This window comes from Aptenodytes patagonicus, chromosome 1, assembly GCF_965638725.1.
Source record: "Aptenodytes patagonicus chromosome 1, bAptPat1.pri.cur, whole genome shotgun sequence".
Lineage (NCBI taxonomy): Eukaryota > Metazoa > Chordata > Aves > Sphenisciformes > Spheniscidae > Aptenodytes > Aptenodytes patagonicus.
In genome coordinates, this window is record NC_134949.1 from 14,805,861 (window position 1) to 14,825,173 (window position 19,313).

Sequence of the window (19,313 nt, forward strand, 5' to 3'; positions counted from 1 at the left end):
CGCAGGCCGTGCTGCGCGCACGTGACCCGCCGCCCGCGGGGCTATGGGGGGGCTGACGCGGCAGGGGTGGGGCTGCGGCGGGTAAGGGAGCCGCGGTCCTGTCAGCGGGGCCGGCCGGCCGGCGGCTTCCTGGGGCCGCGGGTGCGTCGCCCGCCGCGGGGAGGGCGCTGAGGGGACCCGACCCAGCAGCTGTTTCTCCGGCGGGCGGAAGTCCAGCGGGCGGCGGCCGGCTGGGGGGAGCCCTGGCCTGCCTCGGCGGGTCCGTGCGAGCTCTGCTGCTCGCCACCCCGAGCTCCGCTGCCTGCGCCCGCTCGCTGGGCGCCGTCCAGCCTGCGAGGGAAAGCGCCGCCTCGGGGGCAGAGCCCGGAGCGGGGGAAGAAGGGCTCGCCGAGGCGTTAACGGCTCGCGGGGAAGGCGGCTGCTCGGTCGCCTGGCTTGGGCTGTGGGCGGCAGGGGGCCTCGCCTAGAGCCCGCTGAGCCTTCTAACGCTCCTTGAAAAGGCCTGGCCCTCCGGCGAAGGTGGGTGCAGAGCTGCGTGCTTGAGCAGGGAGATAGTTGGAGGATGCTCTCCAGTGTCCTGTTCCTTTCTCCTCCCGTGTCCTGATCCTTTCCTCTAGTAAGAAAAGGGCACCACTTGGCTAGTAGTCTTCTGCGGTATTACTTGGTTTTATTGCTGCAAACAGCGTGGTGCTTTTTACTGCTCTCTTTTCTGTATTCACTTCTTCCTCAGCAACACACTTGGTCTCCCAGTTTGTTCTTGCTGGTGCTCTCTGTTGCTTCTCCAACTTTGGCTCATCAGTTGCTCCATTTTCTCACACTTTCCTGTTGCCTGTTTAATAGGGTTTTTCACTTAATTAAAGCTTGTAGCAGATAAATTGCAAGTATATAAATTTCATTTTTAAATACTGTTTTGAAAGTGATATTAAAAAGTCAAGAATTGAACTAGCCAAACACTCATTATTGTTGCCTTTTTTTTGTTTCACTGTACATAATCATCCTCTCAATTTCAGGTCTGGTTTTCTCTGGGTGCTGCCAAACGTGTGGATCAGCAAGTGCCTCTTCTGTTATACTGTGTGGGTTTTCTTACAAATATTTCAGTGATGCTTTTATTTTACAAGTCATTGCAAGACCCAAGTGGATACTTTGCTAGTAATACGTCAGTCATTGATTGATACCTCTGGAACATCCTAAACTGTATGAAAAGGTAAAGCAGAACGTTACTATTTTCCTTTGTATTTTACAAAAATATTTTTCCAGTATTTTTCATTAAGTTTTCCATATTACGTATGTAGCAACTACATATATATTGAACTATTTTTAATAAAATTCACACTTTTGGGGAAGAAAGAAATTAACGGGCATATTTCTCTTCAGTAATTAATGTATGATAAATCACCAGTTGGATGCGTAAGCAAGGTTTTATCATATCTCAGCTAGGACTTAGGCCAGCAAATTGTCTCACTTAAGACATTCAATAAATATACTGCTTTACTTAAGTTTCAATTTAGATTGAACTGCCCAGCTTTTCATGGAGTTTTGTGTCCTCAATAGATAAATAGTTGTTTTGCTGTCTTAGTGGTGACTAATTAGAAATTGTGTAATCAATATTGCAGAGAAAGAAAACATGGCAACCATTGCTGTTAGAAAGAAAGAAGTCACTAGAGATCTAGATCATTGTGATATCCCATACTATGTTTCTGAATTTGTGGAAAGAGAAGTTGGAAATGACTATGATTCTCTGAGGAAGCTAGACAACCTTATCGATAAGCTGTCTGAAAATAAGAAGCAGTTAGAAGAACAGGTAAGCATCTTCCCCCCCATCCCCCTTCTTCTGAATATGCTGTATGACTGATTAAGTATATTTAACTAAATTAAAGCAATGTATTAATAGCTCAAATGGTACTACTCTACATAGTGCAGTGTCAGACTTAATACTTCTCTGGGAATGTAGGTACTTACAGTTTCATCAGAAGTCCCTAAAAGAATTCAGAACGCCTTAAAGAATGCAGAAGACTCTAAAAAGTCTCTGGGTCGGCTTCTAGAGGAAGAAACTCTTCTATCTGATTCAATCAATAGCCACTTACTGAAGGCTCAGCCGTGGATGGAGGATCTCGATGTACTGATCAGTCAAGTAGAAGAGATTGAACGACACCTGTCCTATCTTAAATGGATTTCACAAATAGAAGAGTTAAGGTAAAGTTTAAGTACTGCATATATGTTCTGAGACTGGTAACCTAGTTTGTCCCATTATTAAAATGTCTTAGATTTGAGAAAGTTTTATCTTCATTTTCCAATATACAAATTATTCTTTTCTGTTATCTTTAATGAATTTTTGGCCTTGACTTTTCTTCTATTTTATAGTGATAGCATTCAGCAGTATCTGATGACCAACAATGTTCCAGAGGCAGCCAGTACTCTCGCATTCATGGCAGAACTGGATATTAAACTTCAGGAGTCATCTTGTTCTCATCTTCTTGCTTTTGTGAGATCCACTGTTAAATTCTGGCATAAAATTCTCAAGGACAAATTGTCGAGGTAAGAGATGTACTGTCATTCCCTTGTCTTTGCGTTGTACTGTAAATTCGTGTTAAAGTGCCTGTTTTGCCTTGCAGTGACTTTGAAGAGGTACTGACCCAGCTCCACTGGCCATTTGTGGGGCCACCACAGTCTCAGGCATTTGGCCTTGCTGCACCAGCCAGTGCTCCTGATGTATACAACAATTTGGAGACATTGTTTTGTCAGCTTCTGAAATTGCAAACCTCGTATCCTTTTAAATAGTTGAGGTGTATTTTAGTAAGAATAATAAATGTCAGAGATGCGCATTGTCAAGGAGAAGTATTTAAAATTTTGTTCTCCCTAAAGACAGAAGATAATTTGAATTTATGTTACTTTGTATTAACATTAGAATTTTTTTGTTTTGTTTTGTTTAGAAAATGCCAGGTGCCAAAGTTCTCCTTTTTGGCAGCAGCAACATTGTAACTCCCAAGTCATCAGATCTAGTGGTCTCATAGTAGCTGACAGTTCAGGTTTCATGAGGATCAGGCCTTATACGCTTCAGCAAGTTTATCCATGTTAATAAAAAAATGATTATGTATATTTTATTTTACACAGTTGATGCTTTTCCTTTCATAGCCTTATTTGAAATCAGCCTTAATCACTTTAGTATGTCCCATCCCAGAAGGAAAAGAGGGAAAGCTAAAGATACAAGTCTTGGAAGGAGACTTTGCAAAAAGGGGAGACTACAGAAGGATTTTCATTGTGCAGCGATAGTAGTCTGCCTTTGAGGTTTATCAGAAGGCACTGCTTCTCATCCTGTTCCTTTTTTTTTTGTGTGAATTAAATCACAGCTAAAGCTCAACCAAGCAATTTTTCCTGGAGTGGTTGTGGCTGCCTTTTTTTTTTTTTTTTTATCATCATGGAGTGGGAAGATACAAGGCCATTCTACACAACCCTGAGTTGGTAACAATTTTGGTCTGGCAGACTGGGTCACTTAAGTTATGTGAAAATGGGAAATAATCTACTGCATTTATTAATCTCATGAGTCTTTTATCCTCCTTTAACAGATATGAATAAGCGTGTTTCTTGGACAGCCCCTGTGTTTGGTACTGATAATGGTGGTTTTCTGTGTTTGTTTTTTTTTTTTAACAATATGAGTTTCCTAAATCAAACTGACTTAAGTGACTTGTATTGTCATTGAATAAATAATCCTTAGCCTGAGTTGTATTAACTATTATGTAAACTGAAATATTTTGAGTATCCTTCATACTTGAGGAATCCTATTGATTGCATAATACTGCCTTCAGCCAGTGAGGTAGAACTAAGAAATGTTCATCTTTATAAACCCATTCTATTGAAATGATGATGTTGGGAGAATTCAACACTTAAATTCATCCTTGACTGTCAAACTTAGAGATGAACTGTTAACCAAACCTAAACAATTGCCAGAAAAGTACTCTTTACCCCTATCGCCACCCATTATCCTTCCGATACAGATCATGCTGAATCCTCTTCAGAAAAGATTCAAGTATCATTTCACTGGAAATAAACAAACCAATGTTTTAAACAAGGTATGGGAGAAAGCTGTTTGATTTTTTTTTAATTGTTGTTTTAAGTAACAGATTGCTTATTTAAGTTGTACAGCTTCAACACTTTCCTTTCTGAAACTAAGATTTTTCAAAACTGTGCAGTTCTTGTGTCTACTTAAGTGTGGACAGACATCAAAATAGCATTTGGAGACCTTTCAGAGGCACAGGCATTTTCTCTGGGCCAGGTGATTTTTCTCCCTTGCCCAGATCGTTTAGAAAGCGTTACTACCACTCAGACTGACTCCAATCATTTCAGAAGCTTTGATTAATTTCCTCTGTCTCCTTGCAAACGTTTTTGCACTGTTCCTTATTGCTTGAGCTCAAAGGCTGTACAAAGCTGTGACTTTGATTTTTGGCATTGTCTTTTGCTACTTTCATGTAACTGAAAATGTTGGATTCTGCTGTTAGTATATAAAATGTGATTAGTCTAAAGGCACCGTTATATAATTAGTTTTCGGGGTTAATTTTTTTAATTGACATACAACAAGAGATGTCCAGTTTACCAGTTGGAAGCTGACTCACTTTTTGTATGAATTATCTTTGAAGACTGAGGATTTTTATCTGAGAATTATCATTGGAACAGGTTTCAATGCATTAATGCTGCTATAATGCATCTGCAGCAGAGTTTGAGAGCTGTTTTGTAACAGTTTGCACAAGTCTGTGTGCTTGTATTGACAGTCTTGGCTATATGTAAATATATTTGCAATCTTGATAGTTGCTACTACAGTGCTTTTTTTAAATAATGTTACATATATTAGTGGGGAAGAGGTATTTTAGACATGAATGAAATTATTTCACAAGCAAATGGGAAAATGTTCAAGAGATGAAATTTGTGGACAACAATAGGTGAACAACTATTTTTCTAAAAAACTTGTGAAGAAAAGTTTTTACATGTAATCTAGTGTCAGATCAGAAAGATATTCCAACAGGGCCTTGCTCAAATTCGGGTTGGGTTTTTTGCTTTGGTTTGTTTTTTTATAATAACTTGGATAATGGAATAAAGAAAATACCCATGTAAAATATTTGAAAGACATCAACCTGGAAGGGATTACAAGTATTTCAGAGGACAGGCTCAGAGTTCACAATGATCTTGGCAAGTTGGGGAGGGAGTGTCCAAAAAAAAAAAAAAGCAGTAGACAAGTGAAAATTTAATACAGAAATGAGAAACAGACACACAAAATGTGAAGAATGTAAGTGCAGTTCAACAGAAGGTTCTTCAGCTATTGGGAGTGAGGAGGACAGGAAGTGCTCCCGCTTGCACTACCATTGAAAGAAGCGTTCATCAGAGACTACAGCCCATATTTTTGGGTGCGGAAACTGAAAAAGCTTAAAGGCATTATGTGAAATAGATTCCCCACTTCCAGTGTGGGTTGAGGTTGGGTACAATTGACAGTAAGAATGGAGCTACTGGGAAGACTTTTCTCAGGAGCGCATCCTTCTTGCTGTAACAAGAAATAAAGACCAGGAGGAAGTATGCGAAGCAGAAAAGAGGACCTCAGGAGTGAGAAAGCAGCAGAGAAGGGGGAGATAAAAAAAATGGAGCTTTTGTTTGTGAAGAAACAGAATAATTGGTGCATTTAAGACAATTCAAATCCAGAAATACTTCTCTGATACTGCTTTTATGAAAATCAAAGCTAAGTAAAACACAGTGAAAGACTTGTGTGATCTGAGATCAAGAGAAGGCAGGGGAAGAGACTGGTATTTTTTAGACGTTTGTCTTAAAATGTTAGTAGCATTTGAATAAATGTTTGGATGCATTTAGTATTTTATTTTCTTTTTTAAATAAGCCTGAGTGGTATTTAACACAAGTACTTATGTGGATTGGAAATCATGCAAAGTTCCTTGATGACAAAATCCAGCCAATACTGGACAAGGCAGGATCTTCAGTGAATGCTGGGGTAAGCACTTTCATGGTTTTATATATACGAATATGTAAGTCAACTTCTGATAGATACTTGTGTAAGCCCACTTCCACTGATTTCACTAAGTATGTGGTGAGACTAACTCAGTCTAGTAGCAGTTTATGTACATGTTTGCACATGTTAATACTTCCTATCTCTGACATTTTTTTCACTTTTTTTCTTTCAAAAGCTTGAATTCTCTCGTGCTCTAGTAATGCTGATTTTGGAGAAGCTGGCTGCTGATATTCCATGCCTGTTGTATGATGATACACTCTTTTGTCACCTTGTGGATGAGGTACTTCTATTTGAGAGAGAGTTATACAGCGTTCATGGTTATCTCAGCAGCTTTCCCAGTTGCATGCATATTCTCTCAGAAGAATCCTGCTTCCAAAGGTGGCTAACAGTGGAAAAAAAATGTAAGACTTCCAATGGATTTTGTTGCCCTTTATATTGCACAATCAGAAAGAAAGTGTGTGTATACTTCCATGAACAGCCTTCTCAAATAGGATAAGTCACTTGGACAGGGCTATTACATAAGACATACATATTTTTATACTCTGTGATTATTTTGACTAAAAATTGGTTAGACTCCAATAATGCTGCTTTAGTTTGTAGGACTCTTGCTGTCCGGTATGGAATCCAGTAGGCTTATTTTTAGACAAATGTTATATTTATATGTGTGCAGACAAGGATGAACTTTAAATTGAAATAGGGGAAGGGTATTAACTTTTAAGAAATGAAGAGGAAATATATTGGAAAGGAGCAAGCTAACTATTAAAAAAACAAAACAAACCCCCCAATTAACTCTGACATAGTTGTTAACAGCATTGCAAATGCAGATATATTGAAGCTGGTTTTGTATGAAGCCAGTCATCAGTAGTTTTTATAACCCTGAAAATGTAAAATTTAACTTACTAGAGATAAGGCTTTTATGTTTATATATTTCAGAGGGGCTTTTGTTAGAATTTTTTTTATTATTAAAAACTTACACAAAACTCATAAATTGTTTATCTCAGTTGCTCTCCAGAAAATGGACTCTATGCTTTCATCAGAGGCTGCGTGGATATCGCAATACAAAGATATCACTGATGTAGATGAAATGAAAGTCCCAGACTGTGCTGAAACTTTTATGACTCTCTTGTTAGTTATAACAGGTAATTATTAATCTATGGGAATTGCTCTTGTTTGTAATGAATAGTAAAAAAACTTCAGCTATCAGGTTTCTTTACTAAATATCCATTGTCAGCAGTAGTCACCAAATAACGTTGTAAAGTTGTAATGTTTGCAATTTAATAAAAGCTTTCCTGTTCATTTTCTATTTTGGACACCAAATCAAGCATGAATAATCTTGAGCTAGTGACATGTTTGCAGAATAATAATTAAAAAAATACATAAGATATTTAGCATATTAAAACTCGTTCATACTTGAGATAATATAATTTGTTACAGTGCAGTAATAAAAAAATCCTATTACTCCTTTTGACTCTGTGACAATTTAGAAGCTATTGAGTAACGTCTGCTTTCTTGGAACAGAACATAAGAGCAAGTAAGTTTTCAGGAGACACTTAATTGCATATTCAATGGCTTTATCTTACTGTTTGTGAATACACTTTAGGGGCCACGCTGGATGGTGTGGTATAATCACATATCGCTTAAAGTATTAGAATACAAAATGCTAGTGGAATCAGGAGGGGGAAGAATGTCGTTTCTTTACATGTTTAGCTTTTGCGTTGAGTAGTTTCCCTGAAATTGTTAAAATGTCAGCTGTTTTAAATACTAAATGGCGTAAGGTTGTGAAGTAAGATGACTGTAATGTTTCTTTTTGAAAAGCTTTTATTCAGTCTTGGAAAATCTAAAAACATTTTATTCATGTCTTTCCAGACAGGTATAAGAATCTTCCAACGGCTTCCAGAAAACTACAGTTCCTGGGCCTACAGAAGGAGTTAGTTGATGATTTCAGGATACGATTAACTCAAGTAATGAAGGAAGAGACTAGAGCTTCCTTAGGCTTCCGATACTGTGCGATCCTTAATGCTGTTAACTATATAGCGACAGTGTTGGCGGACTGGGCTGACAATGTAGTAAGTAATTATTTTACTTAAAAAGAAAAAAAAATTTAAAAGATGAACTTTGGATGTTTGTTTCATAACAAACATTTTATTTTCAGCACTGTTTATCTAATGTATTCAGAAGAATTAAAAGTGTTTTCAGAAGAATTAATTACTGAAAAAATAGAATGAGATGTAAATTAAGATTTAATAAAAGATGTATAAATAAGGACAGATTATTGTTTGAGATCTAAGCTGTATTAATTCTAAACTTTCTAGGGAAATGCAAAGAGAGCCTGGGAAATTGAATAATCTGAACAGACAAAAAAGTAGTCTCCTTTACATGCTTTGAACTGTAAAAAAATTAGTGAGTTGATTTTGGAGATCCCTGAGCCAGTATTAACAGCATTGATGTTGAAGTGCGTGCAGTAGCCTACGCACGATGCTTGAACTACTCCCATGGCAGGTTAGCTTAAATGGATCCAGCATAGGTATTTGCATTGCAACACAGTTTAGGTGTTGCTCAGAAAAGCCACTTGCTGATAACTGGGAATTGAGAATTAATTATTTTGCTATATAATAGCCTGGTGGCAGCATGGCTATTCTGTAGCATTTCATCTTTTCTATGGTTATTGGTACAAAACGTCAAAAAAAATGTTACAGGTAAAGTGTAGAAATAGGTATTGTGTGCAAGGTGGGCAGCCTCCAAATTCTTTTTGTTTTCATAGGAAACTGTGGCTCTAGCAGAGGATAATCTTGACTTGATAGGGCAGCAGCCTTCATGTTGTATAGCTGCATTTACCTAAGCATCTTGATCTGCTTGAAAGCAAAACCAACAAGTTGCTACCACTATGTCACATGAAACTCGATCCATTTTCTTGCTGTTGTCAGCCCAGCAAATTTAGATTTAATGAACGATTATTTCTAAAACAAATTACAATTAAAGATTCTAGTTTACTTTTGCAAACATTAAAAAGGTCAAAAGCAGTTTGGTTTTTTTTAAGCATTCTGCTGTCAGTCTTAAAATATCTTTTTAGTACTTCTCTAGATCTATTCCCATTACCTATCTGCTGTTCTATCTGAAACCTGTATCGGTTCCATCACTAGGATTAAACCACCGTGTCTTGTTTTTCAGGAAATCTTGTTTTTCCTGTAAATCAGGACCACGGGGAAAGATAAGAAAGTGTTTTTAAAGTCTTAAAATTTTAAGTTTATAAATGTGTCAGGAGCGTGTTTTCTAGAACCGTGCCTATTAAAGTACCAATGAAAAGTTCAAATGGTAAGATTTTTTTTTTGTAGTATTCGTATCTGGTTTTGTTTCTGTAGTTTTTCTTGCAGCTACAGCAGGCCGAACTGGAGGTTAGTGCAGAAAGTAACACTGTCAGTAAACTACAGCTAGGGCAGCTGGCTTCAATGGAGAGTTCTGTCTTTGATGAAATGATTAACCTCTTGGAACGCCTGAAACATGACATGCTGACTCGTCAAGTAGATCATGTCTTCAGAGAGGTCAAAGATGCCGCAAAGCTGTACAAAAAAGAGAGGTGATTCTGTCTGTTTACTCTCCTCCCATATTGCAATGTTATTTCCTGTTAAAAATATTGAAGTAAATAAAGGCAGAAATAGCTAATAGGCAAAATTGTTTTCCTGAATAGGAACGGTGCAGGGTAGTAAGTTTTGAAAAATTCTCTTAACACTTACTTCAAGACTATTTTAATGCTATGCTTTCTGAAGTAGTTCCACAATTAGTGGGCCCATTATCTTAAAAACCCTAGGAAGAATTCTGGATCATTCTAGTTTAGACAAGAATTATTTTCTTCATAGTAGTATTAAAGAGTTAATATGAAATGGCCTGTAATGACTGTTGTGTCTTCACAGACTCATAGGGCTTCTCGAATGTTTGCTCCTGAGTAGAATTTCTGAAGTACTTCATAAAAGGAATACAACAACTCAATGATTTCTAGATTAGATGGGGTTTCTTTGAATGGCACGTTCAGAGATTGGTAACTAAAGGCATGAGTTTAATATTAAATGAAATTTAAACATACCATTAGACTGTGATTTCCCATTTCAAATCTAAAAGTAAGGAGAACTCTCTCTGAACCATTGTAAATGAGTAAGATTCTTTCTTTTAAAGGATAATTTTAACTTCAGTTGTTGTAATAGGAATAATTTAATTACAATGACTTCAGTGTGATAATTTCTTTCAGGTGGTTATCTTTACCATCTCAAGCAGAGCAAGCAGTAATGTCTTTATCAAGCACAGCTTGCCCAATGTTGTTGACCCTACGAGACCGCTTGCTACAACTAGAACAGCAGCTCTGTCACTCACTGTTCAAAGTCTTCTGGCAAATGCTTGCAGAGAAAGTGGATATATACATATATCAGGAAGTAGGTATCGGCAGAATGTGACCTATGCAATACAGTGTAGGTGCAAGTGACTGGCCTAAACAGTGGATGCACCTCTCTGTGTTTGTAGATAATAATGGCAAATCATTTCAATGAAGGAGGAGCAGCACAACTCCAGTTTGACATGAGTAGAAATCTGTTCCCTTTATTTTCACACTACTGCAAGAGGCCAGAAAACTACTTCAAGCAGTAAGTAGGCAAACTTCTGATCTATTGGTATGTCAAAAGTGAATGTCCAGATGAATACATGTGTTTTACGTATCACCAAGATTTCTTCACAGTTAGTTTTGATCCACACTTAAAATATGTGGATCACTTATGCTTCCAGTGTTTACAACTAGGAAAGTTTTGATTCTGCAGCACGTACTCAGACAGCAACAGACTGTGGCATGTGTTCTGGAGTATTTTGTGCGCTCAGGATGTCTACATAAATTAACTTAGGAAGGAATGTAAGTTGCACAGACTTGCAAAACTGGGGCTAAAGAAACTATGCAAAGATATAGTTACAACAGAATAAACTTTCTTTATTGTTAGAAGAAAGACTACTTTAAACTATATTCCCGCTCAGAATTGCCTTGCATAGCAGTCTAGTTGCTTTCATCGATGAGAAGCTACCTTCTTTGTGGTTAGTCTCTTTTAAATAGCCCACAGTCTTCTAAAGGGTCCAGTGCTAAACTCCTAGGCTAATTGGGGCAGAAATCTTAATATTTTTAAATCAATATGGAGCATCACATTCAGTCTTGAACCCTTGAAGACAAAGATCATATATTGGTATTTTTTAATTGGAATATTCATGTAACATCTTCAGGTTTAATTTTTTTTTTGAGCACGCATCACCTTCATAAAGGTAATTGATACATACGTATTATTCCCAGCGTGAGAGGACACAGATGCACAAAGGAACCGTAAGAAATAATGCAGAATGGGTACATGGCTATCTATCATATTTAGACTAGAAACAATGTGACAAAGACAGGGTGTTTGCTCCCTACTGATATTAATTAGGGAAAATGTTCAGATTCTAGCAACTGTTTGTTAAACTGTGCTCTTAAAATATGCTGAATAAGAAGTTTCTAATTATCTTAGGGGAAAATGTAGTTAGGGAAAGCTAGACAGATTAAGTGGTAAATACCGTTCTGTATTTTTAATACTGGTGGAAAAACTTAAGAAGCAAAAGCCATGCTGAGCACTGGGAGGCAAAATATTGACACTTATGAAATACTGTCTAAGCCTTTTCCCTTATGTATGTGTAAGAACAAGTACGCTATTTGCCTTGATCTAAGCAGTACGTTTCAGTTCAATACTTCTGATCCTTTTCATAAGTCCATGGAGGTGTTTTTGTAACACTTAATTTTGTGCACACAGTGATTATCTCATAGGTGCTTCTCATATTAATCCATATAACTTTTTCCTCTAGCATAAAAGAAGCCTGCATTATCCTGAACCTGAATATTGGCTCTGCCTTGCTTCTGAAGGATGTACTACAGTCAGCTTCAGAAAATGAAACAACATTAAAGCCCAACCAGCCATCTGCAACAGCAGCACTAAATGAACTTGGAGTCTATAAATTAGCTCAAAGGGATGTTGAGATTCTTCTCAATTTGAGAGCTAGTTGGCCAAATACAGGAAAATAAAGACTTCTTCAGAAATGGTTAATAACTTGGTCTAGATTACTTATTTCAAACAAAAGCAAAGCAAGTATGTTGTAATATACTTGAGTTATTTTTTTCAACACTGTATGCTGAACGACTGGTTTAATCTAATCTTATGCCTTATTGTATACCATTTAAAGAAATTTTCAAAATGCTACTGACTTGGTTTCGAACTGCGCAGATCTTACTTTCCATAGCCACCTTGCCATTGCATTTAGAAGCTAAAACCGTCTTCATCTCTAGTGCATGTGTCTGCCTTGTCAGTGTTGTGTGCTGTAACATCATTCTAAAGAATACAGAATATTTCCAGTGTAAATACACCTGTGTACAATACAGACAACTGTTCCTTCACTTAAACACAGATGTTTTACATCTCTAAATCCCAGGTAATGGATGTTCTGTGTTAAAATGTGTATATACAGAACACAGAAGGAAGCAATGAAGGAATATGTAACTTTCTTTTTTTTTTTCTTTCCTGTATCAGAGTCTCTCCTATTTAATTTTTAAAGTTTCTCCTTAAAAATTGCATAAATATTTGGAAGTGCTACCTTTCTTCAACTGTGGACACTTGTCATAACTTGCTGAAGTTAGTCTTTCCTTTTTAAAACAGCACAAGCCCAAAAAATAAAAAACACCTGAAGAAACAGCTCCATGCTTAAAGTTAATTTTATTCAATGGTAATGAGCAAACAAGTAACAACCCCTTACTGTAAGCTACAAACTGAAGGAGGAAAGTCCAAAGCACTTTTTTTTTAACCATCTAAGTGTATTAAGAAAAGCAATTCTCAAGAGAGAACTCTCCAGTGCCTGGTAAACATGAACAAGTTCTTGTTATTTGTCCTTTTCAGCTGATTGCTCAAATGGGGGGGTGGGGTGCAGAAGGAAAAAAAGAGAGTACTGCTTAAAATCAGCTGACAAACCAGAAGGAGAATTGAGCAAGGTGCCTATTTTTAATATATAGAGCAGACCACTGCTCAAACTAATACACAGCCCAGCTCTCCAGCATCTTTTTCTTCCTAAGACAGAAAAAAAAGAATTCTAGTTAGATAACAATGAAGATAATTAGTTCCAGTTAGTTACCTTGCAGTGATTGCAAGAGTTACCAAAAAATTGCCCCTAGAACCATACGTTGACCATGAGAAATTATTACAACTCTGTCCTGGTTTCAGCAGGGATAGAGTTAATTTCCTTCCCAGTAGCTGGTACAGTGCTGTGGTTTGGATTTAGTATGAGAATAATGTTGATAACACACTGATGTTTTAGTTGTTGCTGAGCAGTGCTTACACTAGTCAAGGACTTTTCAGCTTCCCATGCTCTACCGACTGAGAAGGCTGGAGGTGCACAAGAAGCTGGGAGGGGGCACAGCCAGGACAGCTGACCCAAACTGGCCAAAGGAATATTCCATACCATGTGCCGTCATGCTCAGTACATAAACTGGGGAAAGCTGGCCGGGGGGACTCAGTACATAAACTGGGGACTGGCTGGGCATCGGTCAGCAGGTGGTGAGCAATTGCATTGTGCATCACTTGCTTTGTGTATTATTATTATTATTATTATTATTACTACTACTACGACGACGACGACATTATTATTGCTGTTATTATTATTGCTATTATTATTTCAATTATTAAACTGTTTTTATCTCAAACCCATGAGTTTTCTCACTTTCACTCTTCCAATTCTCTCCCCCATCCCACCAGGGCTGGGGGGGAGTGAGTGAGTGGCTGTGTGATACTTGGTTGCTGACTGAGGTTAAACCATTTCAAGCTCTGAGCTCGTTTCATCTACAGCTGTGTTACTACCTCTGGCAAAGAAGACAATGCTGCTTCACTGTTTCACATTTCTAGATCAGTATTTGAACCCCTGGGCTACCTGAGGACTGTCTGTCTGGTCTGAGGGGTAGGTAATCTGAGAGGTCTGCTTTGAGAGGATCCCGAGACTGAGATAGTGGAGGAAAATGCCGAGTTTGGTTCAGGTTACAGCAAGCCAAGCAAGGTTGGGCAGTAACTGACCTTTTTAAATCTTGCATTGCAAAGTAAAGGGGTTAAGCTTAAACCAGCAAGTCCTTTAGTTATATAGTGTTGTAAATAACAAATCTCAGTAAAATATCTCCTGTGCATACTGCCCCTCCAAAAAAAAAAAAAAACCCTTTCAATTAAACTTACACTTCTTCCTTGAATACGTCCAGCGTGATATTCACATCATCTCCAAACTGCAGATCTTCAGTGCTCAGTCCCAAAGTTTTAAGAGCTAAAGTTGAGAAAAGAGAATTTCCCATGCAAGTCTTGGAAAGATTAATTTAACATCTTAAAGTGGCCTAGATGTAATAAAAGGCAAACATACGTAACTTAAAAATATGTAGCTTTTAAAACTTTCCAAGTTGTGTATCGGCAGATGTGTGGATACCTTTAAAGTATACATATGTGTAGCTTTGAAACAATTTTAATAATTCTGTGCAAACAAATACAAACACTTCAGTATGACCTGCTGTGCAGGTGAGACGCACCTTCTCTGTACTGCGCTGGTGTTATGTGGCCTTGGCCTACAACATCCAGCAACTCGAACATGGCAGCCAGGTTGGCCTCGTCCATGAGGTAAGGGTACTCCCCCTCGGCTCGTTTTCCAGCCTTCACCCTTTCCAGCGCCTGGATCAGGAACTCGCGTGGTCTTTCTGCAACGCAGCAGAATTGCCCACAGACGCAGGACAATCAGCTAGTGACCGAAGGTCACGCAATCCCTTCTCCCCCCCGCCCCATCCCCACCCCGCTTTTCGCGGCGCAGGGGCCCTACAGCTGCCCGGGCCGAGACGGGGCACCCGGCCCCGGCCTGCCCTGCCCCGGGGCGCGGTGTCGCACCGGGGCGGTGATAGAGCAGCAGCGCGCTGAGGCGGTGGAGCAGCTCGGGGAGCCGGTGGCGCTGCAGGTAGTCGCGGCCTTGCTGCTCGCCCGCCGCCATCCCGCGTTGCTGGGAGACCACGCGCCGCGCCCCGCCGCCGCGCGCGCCGGCCGTTAACCGGCCCCGCCCCGCCGAGGGGCTGCGTGAGGTGAGTCCGGGCGGGAGGGCCTCCGGGAGCCGGAGGGGAGAGCGGAGGTGAGCAGGAAGGGTGAGGGTGGGAGCTGTTCGTACACGGAGGAGGAGGAGAGTCCTCAGGATGACACCGCCGCAAGAAAACGGACGCGGGGGCTCGGCGGGAGGGAAAGCAGCTGCGCGCCAGAGCTGGTGTGGTGCTCCTTCAGTCAGCTCAGGGCGTCAGGCGGAGAAAATCGCATTACTGAGATTTCACTGACTGCGCAGCCCCTGCTTCAACGGGTAGAAAGTGGAAAGCAAAATTTAATTTGCCTAGATGTCATCACGTTAGCACTAAAACAGAAAGATCATCGCTTCCAGCCAAGTTACTGGTTTGTACCACAGTTGCATTAATTCATGGGGAAAGCAAATTACACGCTATTGTTTTTAACATTTATGCAAGTCTTCTCAATTTCAGACACATTTCCTTCCATATGCGGTAATGCAGTCTACATCCTTTGCTTTTTCCCGTACACCGTCCACTACCTGGACTCCCTTGCCAAAGGTGGTCTTGGTTACTCCTAGTAAAGGCGAGAGGATAGCAAAATTTTCAGCTGCCACCTAGTGGAACGGAGTCATGTGTGCTCAATACCGGTGCGATAAGCAAAATCAATGATTAGCAACTAAGAGTAAGAAAGGTTACATTTTAAAATCATTATTGAGGTTTGCAGCATAGCCTGTGCAAACAGAGAAGAGACATCAAAGAACCTTTTTACTGTACTACCCAATGTAAGTAAGTAGGAGAAAGATCATCAAGTGCCCCACTAAAAAAAAGAAAATTCAAACAAATCTACAAAAAGACAACCATCTGCCATCAAATAAAAACCGACAATGAAAAATGAGTACATAGTAAAGAAAAAAATGGTATTCCTGTGAAAAGTCTAGCACTATCTATACTTAACTATTTGCCAAAACAAAAATATCAGAAGACGCTAATAGAATTCGTCTTTTTTTTTCTTAGAGTGGAAGAAAGGCAGCATCCAAAACTGCTCTGTCAGTATTCTTTAGTATTTTAAACTTATTAATGCTACCTGCTTCAAGTCTTAATTAGGGCTAGAGGAATTGTAGGTTCATAACAGTTACTTCCCTTGACAGCTACCTGGCAATGATGGAAACCTCCTTTTCCTAAGGAATATAATTCATAGTTACTGAACCCATTCCTGCATTTGACTTTTCTACCTCTTTCAATAGAGTTTGCAAAGCACTAGCACAGTTTTTTCCTAAGGAAGAGTGATGGGAGAAAGTGTAGATTGAAGTGCGGAGAAGTACAAACAAGACTGAGCTGGCCAGCAGAGGAGAAATAAAAAGACATGGAAAACATTTTCATGAAAACAAGAACCTAAGGATAGGAAGATTGACTGGAAAGGAAGGAGCAAATGAAAGACTGGAGAGAAAGGTAGTAAATCAGTGTTTGGGGCAGGGAAAACAGCATTTGGCAAAGTTAGTTTCTCCTTCAGTGGTCAACAAAGATAACTGGTATGAAACATATGTTGAGGGCTGAAATTTTAAGAATAAACACAGGAATTACAGGTTGAAGCGTGTTTCTCTGAGGAGTGGTTCAAAAAATCACTAAGCAGAGCAAACCCCAATTTGATTTACAACTAGAAATATTTTTTTTTAATTTCATTTCACTGTTAAGAAAGCACAATTTATTTCCTTGAAAAAAATGTTCTGATAATGCAGCATGTAGGGAATTTATTATCCTCAGTTCATACAATGATGTATCAGTTATATATATATGAGTCCTAAAAGTATCATAGTTTAGGACAATTTGTGAGACGCTAACATGGACTACTGTAAGAGAAACTGAGCTTCTGGTGACTAAGAAAAACAATATTTGACAAACATCTGAAAGTTTTCTGGTTCTGTTACATAGATGCTTCTAATTGAGTTTTAATCAAGAACTCGAAGATCAAATCTATTTTCATAAGTTTAAAGTGTCCTGGTTACTTAAAATTTAATTTGGTTGAAAGACTTAATACCTGTTGTGACAGAAGCTGAGCCTTTTGCAGAATATCATTAATAACTTAAGCATTTTATCTAATTACATAGGACTAAATAGACTACCAGGAGTCTTAAAGGTCGTAACAAAGAGGAACAGGGACTGCAGGTCAGATAGGAAGCTGGCTGCAGAACAAGCATTTGTCTTGCTGAGGAAAACAGGCAGATGGACACGTTCTTCCAAATGGGAGTGTTTGTTAGAAGACTGCAGTCTAGGGCTGTGGGAAGAGACAGGCGCAATAAGGGCTGGGAAGGATGCCTAGGTCTGCCATACGCTTACAGTGAACATGCCGAGTAGCAGCTCCTTTAATGCTTTACCCGCCTCTGCTCCTCCTCGACATGGCCATTAGAAAGCACTCTGTGTCAGGGAGCATAGGGTGGAGCTGTAGTGATTGGGTCCTGCCATTTCTGTAGCTGCTTTGGAAAAGCTCCACTGCACGCTTCCATTGTGTATCCTCAAGGACTTCCAAGATAGAGGCGAGTTCCTTGCCAGGGGATTTTACGCTATACATTTATAAGGGAAAGTGCTTAACAGCAGTAATATTAAGCTTCTGGGTATTAATTATCTCAACATCCAGAACGCTTTCTTTGTTTGTTTTTCGTTTTTACTGTATAGAATGGCAGAATAATTTAGGTTGGAATGGACCTCTGGAGATCATGTGGTCAAACACACTCCCCCCCGCCCCCCGAAACTGGGCTAATTTCAAAGTTGAGATCAGGTTGTTCACAGCCTTGTCCAGTCAAGTTTTTACTATCTCCAAGATGGAGATTCCACAACATCGCTTGGTCCCTCAATGCTCAACTACATCGCAAAGAATTTTTGCCTTGTGTCTAATCAGAATTCCCCTTGCTCTACCTTATGTCTATTGCTTCTTGCCATTTTGTTGTGCACCACCAGGAAGAGTCTGGCTCCATCTTTTCTACAAGCAGCCATCTTGCAGCTGAAGACAGCGCTCAGACCCCTCTCCCCCCCCTCCTTAATCTTGTCTTAAAACTGAACAAAACTTTTTTTTTAGCATATCCTTATACATCATATGCTTCAGCTGTTAATCATCTTGGTAGCGCTCCACTGGACTCACTTCAGTATGCATGCTGCATCTTGTACGGTGGAGGCCCAAACTGGACATGGTTCTGCAGATGCAGTCTCACACGTGCCAAAACAGAGGGTGACAATCAGTTCCCTTTAACTGCTGCCTACATTCTTACTGCTGCGGCTCAGGCTGTGGCTAGCTTTCAGCACCCCAGGGGCCCATTACTGACTCACATTCACCTTGTCCACTGGCCCCTTTTCCTGCAAAGTTGCTTTCTTGCCAGTCAGCACCCAGCTTGTTCAATGACATGGGGTTATGCCTCCCCTCCCAGGTGCAGGACTCCATGCTTGTCTTTGTTGAACCTAATGAGGTTCCTGTCAGCCCAATTTTCTAGCCTTTTGAGGTCCCTCTGAAGGACAGCCCTGCCCTTGCTGTATCAATCACCTCCCGACCCCCAATTTGTTGTTATTCATGAATTTGCAACCCATCCCAACATCCAGGATGGTAATGAAACCCTTCAGCATGATTTGACTCAGTATTAACCCCTGAGGCATGTTACTAGTAACAACCAACCAATTGGACTTCAAACGGCTGACTGCAACCCTCTGAGCCCTGCTGTTGAGACGATTTTCCACCCACCTCACAGCCTACTCCTTGAATCTGTATCTCTCCAATTTATTGTACGAATACAAAAGCAGACAGTGTCAAAAGCCTTGCTAAGGTCAAAGAAAACAATGCTCACTGTTCTCTGGTCAGTAGCTGAAGGCAGTCATTTCATCACAGAAGGCAAGCAGGTTGGTCAGGCATGGTTTCCCCTTGGTAAATCCACGTTGTCTGGACATGGCTTCCAGGAGTGTTTGTTCCATAATCTGCCTGGGGTTGAGGTTGGGCTGAGCAGCCTGTGGTTCCCTGGGTCTTTATTGAAAATGGGCATTGCATTTGCCTTTTCCCAGTCCTTAGAAACCCTGTACCCTGTTCACCATGATCTTTCAAGGGTGATAGCAGCCTTGTAACGATACCAGCCTGCATCCTTGAATCCTGCCCACCTTTCCCCACAGACTGGTGTAGATGCAGGGTAAGTAGTCCCTAACTCAGGCTTCCTCTTATGTGGGTAGTACCTCGCT

At 39.9% G+C, this 19,313-nt stretch overlaps 2 protein-coding genes across 2 annotated transcripts; one reads left to right on the forward strand and one right to left on the reverse strand.

Annotated features, from left to right (window-relative positions):
- Positions 1-135: 135 nt before the first annotated feature.
- Positions 136-12,740, forward strand: RINT1 (RAD50 interactor 1). Its single transcript, XM_076328525.1, has 15 exons — positions 136-519; positions 1,011-1,204; positions 1,614-1,801; positions 1,952-2,193; positions 2,362-2,535; positions 2,613-2,762; positions 3,911-4,067; positions 5,873-5,983; positions 6,177-6,402; positions 7,003-7,140; positions 7,868-8,067; positions 9,361-9,575; positions 10,242-10,422; positions 10,511-10,629; positions 11,858-12,740. The coding sequence occupies exons 3-15, from the start codon at positions 1,625-1,627 to the stop codon at positions 12,072-12,074; spliced, it is 2,307 nt and encodes a 768-aa protein (XP_076184640.1). The 5' UTR covers positions 136-519; positions 1,011-1,204; positions 1,614-1,624; the 3' UTR covers positions 12,075-12,740.
- Positions 12,741-12,746: 6 nt separating this feature from the next.
- EFCAB10 (EF-hand calcium binding domain 10) lies at positions 12,747-15,052 on the reverse strand. The gene is made up of 4 exons (XM_076328537.1): positions 14,947-15,052; positions 14,598-14,762; positions 14,257-14,341; positions 12,747-13,107 (listed from the first exon to the last, which is right to left on the reverse strand). Exons 1-4 carry the CDS (start codon positions 15,044-15,046, stop codon positions 13,071-13,073), a joined length of 387 nt encoding a protein of 128 aa, XP_076184652.1. The 5' UTR covers positions 15,047-15,052; the 3' UTR covers positions 12,747-13,070.
- Positions 15,053-19,313: the final 4,261 nt, after the last annotated feature.

Bases quoted from the DNA above. Each gene is read 5' to 3' on its own strand.
- RINT1 (XM_076328525.1), top strand. From the start codon at position 1,625: ATGGCAACCATTGCTGTTAGAAAGAAAGAAGTCACTAGAGATCTAGAT. The intron at 4,068-5,872 runs GTATGGGAGAAA...TTTTTAAATAAG, and splicing joins AAACCAATGTTTTAAACAAG to CCTGAGTGGTATTTAACACA. The intron at 10,423-10,510 runs GTAGGTATCGGC...CTGTGTTTGTAG, and splicing joins ATATATACATATATCAGGAA to ATAATAATGGCAAATCATTT.
- EFCAB10 (XM_076328537.1), bottom strand. From the start codon at position 15,046: ATGGCGGCGGGCGAGCAGCAAGGCCGCGACTACCTGCAGCGCCACCGG. The intron at 14,763-14,946 runs GTGCGACACCGC...GCTGCGTTGCAG, and splicing joins GCTGCTCTATCACCGCCCCG to AAAGACCACGCGAGTTCCTG. The intron at 13,108-14,256 runs GTAAGTTTAATT...TTTCTGTCTTAG, and splicing joins GACGTATTCAAGGAAGAAGT to GAAGAAAAAGATGCTGGAGA.